Source organism: Brachyhypopomus gauderio, chromosome 9 (genome assembly GCF_052324685.1).
Source record: "Brachyhypopomus gauderio isolate BG-103 chromosome 9, BGAUD_0.2, whole genome shotgun sequence".
In the NCBI taxonomy this organism is placed as follows: Eukaryota; Metazoa; Chordata; class Actinopteri; order Gymnotiformes; family Hypopomidae; genus Brachyhypopomus; species Brachyhypopomus gauderio.
In genome coordinates this window covers 15177733-15187492 of record NC_135219.1, presented here as the reverse complement: position 1 = coordinate 15187492, position 9760 = coordinate 15177733, and the positions used below count along the sequence as shown (strand labels likewise).

The 9760-nt window shown below is 46.5% G+C and overlaps 1 protein-coding gene across 1 annotated transcript; it reads left to right on the top strand.

Moving 5' to 3' along the window:
• The first annotated feature begins 2948 nt into the window (after positions 1-2948).
• mcm3 (minichromosome maintenance complex component 3) lies at positions 2949-9531 on the top strand. The gene is made up of 17 exons (XM_077017503.1): positions 2949-3115; positions 3313-3425; positions 3638-3846; positions 4172-4302; positions 4415-4653; positions 4802-4910; positions 5126-5279; positions 5751-5882; positions 5971-6179; positions 6476-6650; positions 6787-6913; positions 7174-7324; positions 7579-7719; positions 8048-8166; positions 8321-8409; positions 8713-8797; positions 8962-9531. Exons 1-17 carry the CDS (start codon positions 3041-3043, stop codon positions 9158-9160), a joined length of 2457 nt encoding a protein of 818 aa, XP_076873618.1. The 5' UTR covers positions 2949-3040; the 3' UTR covers positions 9161-9531.
• The last annotated feature ends 229 nt before the right edge of the window (positions 9532-9760 follow it).

Sequence of the window (9760 nt, the reverse complement as noted above, 5' to 3'; positions counted from 1 at the left end):
CATCATTCAGTATTCCAAAAACACATTATTTTTCTCATGCAATAAAATCTCTTTTCACTCTCTCTGCTCTGATTGGTTAGTTCGCCCCCTCCTATGAGATTCGTCACCCGCTCGAGCGCTGGTGCCCGTTCGTTAGAATAAGTGAATAAGTGTGAACGCTTCCACTTGGACTCTGGTGTGCATAAAATAAGCGAATTGAGAGCGACCAGGCCGGTGGCTTACTGTATATTTCTAAACGAATTTTGGTGTGTATCAGAGGGAACTGAAAAATATTTCACATTGCAGTTCGGTACAGGTACAAACACACGTCGTCTTCTTCTTGCAACGTACCATCTTTTCTTGTTTGACTCGGTGTTCAGCAGAGTTGTGCTACTTTGTCGAACAATACTAGCGTAGCGAGAATCAATAAGAGATTTGTGGTACTCTAAATGCCACCTTATGTGTTTCCATGTCCAGTTGTGTATATCCCATGAAGGTACAGACTAACTCTCATTATATTGTGACTTATTTTAATAACATAAAGAGTAAGTACTGTAAGAGTATGGGAAGCATGTTTTTATATTCAGTTGTCTTCATTACTGTAAAAATGTCAGGAGTAGCATATCTCGATAGACTAATAGCACATATCAGGCATTGCTCTCTCTCTCTCTCCTTACAGAATTCTTTACATCACTATTTTACATCACTTTTATATTTCACTCAATTTGATGAACATGAAAAAAACTGGAATTTAGCCACTAAATTGCACACCTGGAACGAGGGAAACGAATTACACGTGTGAACACAACAAAAAGATTACATGCACAAAACATAACTACAAGAAAGCGAAAACCCAGAGAAACACAACAGATCTTCTTCAACGAAGACAAGCTAGCGTTGAATCAAACTATTTGCAGTCGTCGCTGTGCCTGGTCGCACATTAAATATATACAAACATTAATACGGCAATAGGCATATATGAATGAATGTAAAATATAGCAGTATGTTTATGTGTATGTATATTTGTATGCAAATGGTGTTCATCTTCACTTTTGATGTCATTATTACTTTATTAAACGATCCAGCTGTTTTGGGATACACAAATCAGAAACATCTGCAATAAATGGCATTTGAATTATTTTCTATCTGCCATGGTTTGTACGTATTTGGACGGTGTTACACAGCATGTTGTATATGTAAAATTGGCTAGGTTTATTCACTACCACGTCCCCAAACGTATTCACCAGCTTTACATCTGCATAAAACAAGTGAATGCACATTGGTGAAATGGGATTAGTACTTTTTGTAGTAAGTCAATCTACATATCATGTCTCAGTGACAAAAACATGTTAATAATACAATAGCTAAAAGCAGAATTCCTACATTCATAGCAAGTTGTAAGGTGTAGTGGCTACAGGGGTCTGCTATTAGACGGGATCAGTATAATCAGTGTCTGAAATGCAGTTTAAATGGTTAGCAGTTTTGGTTCATAGTTATATACTTTATCTTTTAATTAAAGGTAATGTACCAAAATTAAGGATCAAGTGTTTCTGAGTACAAAACTCTTCTGCTCATTGCTCTGGATAAGAGTATCTTGATAAATGTATCTGGATAAAATAAAATACAATGTAATAGAATGTAATACAAATGTAGTACACAATTGGTTTTCTTATCCCATAATAGAGGACTTAAACTGTGAAAGCTGCAGGAATGTACATGATATTTACAGATCAAATTACTTCTCATTTTAGATGGGTGTGGTGCATAACAGAATGATATCGGATGTGCAGACAGCAACAGAACTAACCTGTGCAGAGATAACAACATGAATGCACAGTAATACACACCTCAGTATACATAGTAATACAGGCTTTGGTCATTTTCTTTTTTTTAGTTTTTGCCATCACACGTGCACTAGCAACAAAACAAATGATGTGACATGTACCGATCATTTAATACATGTTGTACAACCACACGAATAATGTTACATGTACCAAACAATTAATAGCCTACATGTTGCTGATTGCATTATCAACACAGAACACACCTTAAAGAAAAACACAACATTAAACAAAGGCATATCACACGGAGCATACAAGAAATGAAATCAATCAAGCACAAATATGTGATGTGCTTGTAAAGTGCAATTAGAGTAGGTTGGCCGAGACTGTATGTTACTCAAATACTATGAAGACTAGATATATCTCTTGCTAATATCTCCATAACATTAGCAAAAAACGACCAAACAAAACAACAGACATAAAAACACTGAACCTCGTGGCAGATGTAATATAACAACATGACTGGATAACAAAATGAGAACAAATGGGTCCAGCATGTCAGAGGATGTGACTGCTTCTCCTCCCACTGACTACACACACAACCTCAAACAGCAAGATGTTAGCCAGCAGCACACACGTCCACAGCACAAAGGTCCGTAGACTGAACTGCACAAACAGATCATAACGTTTGCCGTGGCAAAATTGTGTTTGGTGCTATTTTATCATCATTTATTATACAGTTACGAAGGTTGAATTGAGCTAGTGTAAAAATAGCTACCCCTCCCCCCCCAAAAAAAAACAAACGAAAAAAAAACAAAACAATAAAGTTAGTAGAACCGGTACTAAGACAACAATGCTTTGTAACTCAACCTTCTAATCATGACTGGCAACACACTATTCAGCGAATGGTTGTAGATTTTATCGTTGTTACTTGGTTGGAATCTGCTGTACTTCACAAGGGGAGGTCGGATATCAACACAAAAAGTGTAGCCTCCACAGCATGCGTGTGGCGCATGCGCAGCTCTCTGACATTTTCCCGCGAAATGTCGAGAGGAAGAGGAAGAACATATATTTCCCCAAATTTCATTGGACGCCTTCTGTAGAACCATGAATATTAAAATTATGCGACGTCGCTCTAACCAATCAAGATGCAGAACGATACCGCGTCTGAACTCCATCTGGCGCGAAAAGGCTCCATACTCGGAACGGAACCGTCCTTTATTCACTTCGCACGAGTTCAGTTTTAGGGTCTTTTAGGGTAAATTTAATACTATACAAAAATGGCTACTGACGTTGTGGACGATCATGAGACGAGGGAAGCTCAGAGGGATTACCTTGATTTTCTGGATGACGACGTAAGTACCGTATTTACATTGCGCTATTTCGATTATTCTGTCGCGCTGTTCTGGCCCCACTCTGTAGCCTAGTTAGCCAGTTAGCTATATACACGGCTATCTAGGTATCCAACCGGTTATCTTAAATGTTTAACTGTTGATCCTAAAATTATCATGTTTTTAATCTGCCTGTATTTGTGTTTCTGTTATGTTTATAGCAAGATCAAGGAATCTATCAGAGCAAAGTTCGGGACATGATCAGTGAGAATAAATTCCGACTTATTGTCAACATGAATGATCTGCGTCGACGAAACGAAGCCCGTGCTGCAAAGTAGGTGTTTCAGTTTAAACAAAAGCCAAACGTCCTGAAGTTAAACCCAACCCTAACCCTTTCTCATACTTAAAAAAAAACATAATTTTCCTTTATAGATACATCATGTGCAAATATACAAATATGCGTTTAAATAAAACGTGCTGTAATGAACGGTAGAACTACAGCCTGCTATAGCCCCATTAAATTGAACGGAAACCCGTTGTTTTCAGGCTGATGAACAACGCGTTTGAGGAGCTGCTGGCGTTCCAGCGCGCGCTCAAAGACGTGGTCGCCTCCGTGGACGCCACCTTCGCCAAGCAGTTTGAGGAGTTCTTCGTCGGCCTGGAGGGCAGTTTCGGGAGCAAGCACGTGACGCCCCGCACCCTCACCTCGCGCCTGCTGGGCAGCATGGTGTGTGTGGAGGGCATCGTCACCAAATGTAAATATCACCCATACGTCAGTCAGTGTCAGTCCTCGTTGTTATGGTCATAAAAGCGGATTGAGAATCATATGTCGGAATGTAGTACTGCGATAGTAATACTGTAATAAAAATGTAGTAATACTGTATGATCAGATTATAAATTGGCTACAATGTCCAGTAGGTGTGTGTATCATCAGGTGTCTAGGAGGGGTTAGGGTATCTAAGAGCATCATGCAATCTGGGTCGCAGGCCAGCTTAGACATTGGTCTCCGAGTTTGGAGACCCGACACTATGGTGTTGTGGATCCAGAACCCATGCTGAGATTTGCCCCTTGGTGTTCCAGGCTCTCTGGTGCGTCCCAAGGTGGTGCGCAGTGTCCACTACTGTCCAGCCACCAAGAAGACCCTGGAACGCAAGTACACGGACATGACCTCGCTGGACGCCTTCCCCTCCAGCGCCATCTACCCCACCAAGGTGCTCCACCACCGTCGCCTGCCAGCCCCAGTTACACAACGACCTTCGAGCGGACGAAGGTCTTTTTCCATCTACACCACACACACTTAAAATCTTCTTTGCTGCGGTCCAGGACGAGGAGAGTAACCCGCTGGAGACAGAGTTTGGGTTGTCCAGCTACAAGGACCACCAGACCATCACGGTGCAGGAGATGCCGGAGAAGGCCCCGGCGGGTCAGCTGCCCCGCTCTGTGGACATCATCCTGGACAACGACCTGGTGGACGCGGCCAAGCCCGGAGACCGTGTGCAGGTCATCGGCACCTACCGCTGCCTGCCGGGCAAGAAGGGCGGCTTCACCTCGGGCACCTTCAGGTAACGGGGCGGCTGGCACGGTCAGCAGGTCAGATCACCATGGGTGACGTACCACCAGCTAAGAGTCAGCTGTAATAAGGGTTGTAATGACTGGAGTGGCCAGAGTTCTGCACATGCTCAGTTCAGTGCTTCTTCTGCTCACGTCTAGGACTATAATGGTCGGCTGCCACTTAAAACAACTGAGCAAAGAGGTCACCCCCTACTTCTCCGCAGACGACGTGGTGAAGATCAAGAAGTTCAGCAAGTCTCGCTCCAAGGTGAGACGCGGGTCGAGCGAGTATTACGCTGAACACTCTCTCCTGATTAAGATGACCACACCGCCCCTGCCTTCCTGTGGGGTTGATGAGTTTGATGATGACCACACCGTCCTGCCTTCCTGTGGGGTTGATGGGTTTGGTGATGACCACACCGCCCTGCTTTCCTGTGGGGTTGATGGGTTTGATGAGGTTTCGTGTTTCTTCTTCTCTGACAGAACGTGTTCAGCCAGCTGGCCCGCTCCCTGGCGCCCAGTATCCATGGTCACGAGTACATCAAGAAGGCCATTCTGTGCATGCTTCTGGGTGGAGTGGAGAAGGTTCTGGAAAACGGCTCGCGAATCCGTGGAGACATCAACGTGCTTCTAATAGGTGGGGATTACATTTGTCCTGACAGGTATCAAACACACACACACACACACACACACACACACACACACACACACACACACAGAAACATGTCCAGTGCTTCCTTGTGAGTAATTAAGAATACCAGACAGGTGGAACAACGTCTTTGTCATTAGTGGTGATGGGGCGTAGTGTGGGCACGCCCTGAAGCTCTAATCCCACTATGGGATTAAACAGACAGAAGCAGACACCTTGTCTCCATGGACAGACATCGATAGGCCAGAGTCAAAAGATACCAGTAACCTAGAATCCTCCTGGAGAGAATACACATGAGGAAAGTGCATTTGTTGTAATATAAATAGGAGTAGCGATTAATCAGGTGCCCTGCAGGGGCTTCAGACGTACCTGCTGCGTTTAGAACTCCCGTCTCGTTGCCAGGACACCAGCCATCCCGTTTGTATATAGACGTCTGAGTTCTCGTGTGCGGTTTCCTAGGTGACCCTTCCGTGGCCAAGTCACAGCTGCTGCGGTACGTTCTGCACACGGCCCCCCGTGCCATCCCCACCACGGGCCGGGGCTCGTCCGGCGTGGGCCTGACGGCCGCCGTCACCACCGACCAGGAGACAGGTACTGCCCCCTAAAGGTGGAGGAGTGAGCTTAACTTAATGGACTACATCACCCATAAACACCTTCTCTCTCTCTCTGTCATGCCCAGGGGAGCGTCGGCTGGAGGCTGGTGCCATGGTCCTGGCCGACCGGGGTGTCGTCTGCATCGACGAGTTCGATAAGATGTCGGACATGGATCGCACTGCCATCCACGAGGTGATGGAGCAGGGGCGGGTCACCATCGCCAAGGCGGGCATCCACGCCCGTCTGAACGCCCGCTGCAGCGTGCTCGCTGCTGCCAACCCCGTCTACGGCCGGGTGAGCCCCACGCCGCCACGCTCGGCTCTGAAGCCTCGAAACCATCTCCATGGTCTCGTTAAACGCTGTTTCCAGATTTAGGTCGCCATAATATTTCAGTCTAGCAGGAAGCAGGAATATGATTTAGATTGTAGCTCTAGCTCATCCATTGTGTATCAATTAACCTGTTCATCTGTTCATTTATGAGAATGACTCTCTCTGACTCCCCCTCTCTCTCCCTCCTTCTCCCCCTCTCTCTCCCTCCTTCTCCCCCTCTCTCTCCCTCCTTCTCCCCCTCTCTCTCCCTCTCTCCCCAGTATGACCAGTATAAGACCCCCATGGAGAACATTGGTCTTCAGGACTCTCTGCTGTCTCGTTTTGACCTGCTCTTCATCATGCTGGACCAGATGGACCCCGAGCAGGACCGCGAGATCTCCGACCATGTGCTGCGCATGCACCGTTACCGTGACCCCCGCGAGCAGGATGGAGCAGGTACTGGGCGTCCAGCCAGAACTCCACCCGCACACACTCACCCAGAGTAGCACCACCCGACCTTACACTTACAGCTGAGTCCTCAGTTCACGTGTGTGTGTGTGTGTGTGTGTGTGTGTGTGTGTGTGTGTTGCAGCGATGGCTCTGGGTGGCACGGTGGATGTGTTGGCCACTGACGACCCTGATACAACCCAGGAGGAAGAGGAGGAGCTACAGGTGTACGAGAAGCATAACCACCTTCTCCATGGCAACAGGAGACAGAGGTAAACACTGAATTACAGCTGTGTATTGAACACATGGTCTTAATTAGTCTTAATTATAGCATTATAAAGCTTTATAAAGAAGCTGTGGTGTGAACAGGAGCTGCAGTGTTCAGTAAAGGAGACAGTAACACCTGTTTAACACAGATTATTTAATTCAGTTCCAAAGTCAGTTTATACCAAACATACGAACGATGCAGCAGCGGTTGTGTGTTGCTACGCTGGTGCTCAGCCGTGATGTCACATGCCTCGTGTTGCCGTAGGGACCGAGTGGTGAGCAAGGAGTTCATGAGGAAGTACATCCACGTTGCCAAGGCGCTTTCCCCGGTACTGACGCAAGAAGCTGCCAATCACATCGCAGAAGAGTATTCACGCCTCCGCAGCCAGGATCAGATAGGCTCAGATATCGCCCGGGTGAGGCGAGACACACACACACGCACACACACACACACAGACACACACACACACACACACACACACACACACACACACACATAGACACACACACACACATACACACACACACACACACACACACACACACACACACACACACACACATACACACACACACACACACACACACACACACACAAACACACCAGTAGATGGTCCCACTCTCGTGGCGCTCGTCTGGTTGACTCACCTGCTCTTCGCTCCGCCCCCAGACGTCTCCTGTCACCGCGCGGACGCTGGAGACGCTGATCCGTCTGTCCACGGCGCACGCCAAGGCCCGCATGAGCAAGTCCGTGGAGCTGGAGGACACAGAGGTGGCAGTGGAGCTGGTCCAGTTCGCCTACTTTAAAAAGGTCCTAGTGCCCCCCGTGTTTCTCCTGCCACACACCTGCATCACCGTGTCATACACGAGTGCATTTAGAGCCTTTTAGATCACTGCTGATGGGCACTGATTATGATTACCCACTTAAGTGTAAGATGATGCCAGAGTAACATTTACTGGAGATATTTGTATGGTTAATTACATTCAGGCTTTACATCTGAAAGTCAGTAGTCAGTTGTAAGAACCCTAGTACTTTATCCTATGTGAATCAGACTTTTTAATAAAGCCTTGGTATATCAGACCAGTCCAAATGTTCCAAGTCAGCGTTCCTGTGTATAAAACCGTCCTGTTGTTTCCAGGTTCTGGAGAAGGAGAGGAAGCGTGGACGTCATGGAGACCGGGACACGGCCTCCGAGGATGAGGAGGAGGAGGAGGAGGAGGATGAAGCTCCGGACGCCAGCCGACAGCAGAGGAAGAGGTCTGACCTTTAGGGCTTCTGTATCAAACCTGACAGCCATGTCTGCTCTATGGATGTTACACATTTCATGTGCATATGGTTTGGAAATCTACATAATTAACCTAATCCTCATGTTTTTCAATCATTTTTTGCCTTTGTTCGTTTGGGCCTGCAGGAGGCGCCGTTCAGCTGAGCACAAGCCATCACAGGCCGGTGAACCCTACGATCCATATGACTTCTCCACAGAAACAGACATACCTGAGAGTGAGTGTTAGATCATGCTCACATCAAAATGCCTTATAGCTCAGCAGCAGAATAAAAGTCCTCACCAGAATTTTGCTCAGGCTTCCTGGATTGTGTTGATTCCACTCATTTTACCTGGATTGCACTAATTAGAAAATCCAGCAAGCTTGAATAAAATCCCGGTGAGGATTTTTACTTTCTGAACCTGGAATGCCCACCTCTGCTCAGCGGATGATGTCTGATCTCACAGAAATGCTCTGCGATTGACTCTTTATTCATTCATGAAATCATTTGTTTATTCATTTTTCTCTTTCGTGTGCTCAGTCCAGTCTCCTGCTCCTGCAAGGCCCACTGAGGAGGCCATGGAGGTGCCTGAACAGAATGGTCACACAGAGCTGTCAGCAGACAGGTATGTGATCTGACCAGATACTTTCATTTTCTCACAAAGTGTCAGTGTTGATAAATTGTTTTGGAGATTTTACAGATTCTAGACTTTGTTTGGTCTGTAGTGGTTGCTGAAGGAGGGGCGTGTACTGTAAGGACATCCAGATTTATGTGTGTCTGCCCTTTCAGGCTAAAGGAGTTCAAGGCGTCACTGTTGGAGGTGTTCCGCTCCACTCACGCTCAGTCCGTGGGCATGAACGCTCTGATGGAGGCCATAAACAAGAGTGGGTCCACGGCCTTCACCCAGGCGGAGGTTCGCACCGCCCTCGAACGCATGCAAGACGACAACCAGGTGATGGTAGCAGATGATATCATCTTCCTCATCTGAAGAGGAGGGTCCGATGCGGAAAACGGAACAGATGAAGTTCTCGTGTAGAAAGTGGACTTTTGTCAGGGGGGTTTCAGTGTGGCTTACACGTAGTGTTGGTGTTAGATCCACATCAAGTGTGTTTATATGCATGTTTGATTTAGGTCGTTTTTCTTCATTACGTTTAATCACGTCTAACGACGTCGCAGAACTTAAATGTTTTCTCAGAGATCCACGTATCTCCTTCTCTTTGCTTCTGGAACCCAATCCCGCATCTTTGAACTTGGCTTTACTTGGTCTTAAAAAATGTCACGAACCATTGTATATATTGTTTACTTTTAAAAGGAAAGTTTGTATCTCACTGAACAACTGAAAATAAAGAGTGTAAAATATGTCGTCTGTGCTCTGTGCACTGATGTCGTGTGTTCTGGTGCATCACAGCACACAATGACACAGCACTTCACCACAGGACACTCCTGGGAATGAAGTGGCTTCTGGTGCTTTGACATTACTTGTTTTGTGTGTTCCCCCCACCCCCACACACACACACACATACACACATGGAGCTGCTGCTGGTTGCTTGGACGTGTTGAACCGGCACCCCCCCCCCCCCCCCCCCCC

Coding starts and splice junctions, on each gene's coding strand:
- mcm3 (XM_077017503.1), top strand. CDS start 3,041: ATGGCTACTGACGTTGTGGACGATCATGAGACGAGGGAAGCTCAGAGG. Junction 6,180..6,475: donor CCAACCCCGTCTACGGCCGG/GTGAGCCCCACG, acceptor CTCTCTCCCCAG/TATGACCAGTATAAGACCCC. Junction 8,798..8,961: donor ACAGAGCTGTCAGCAGACAG/GTATGTGATCTG, acceptor CTGCCCTTTCAG/GCTAAAGGAGTTCAAGGCGT.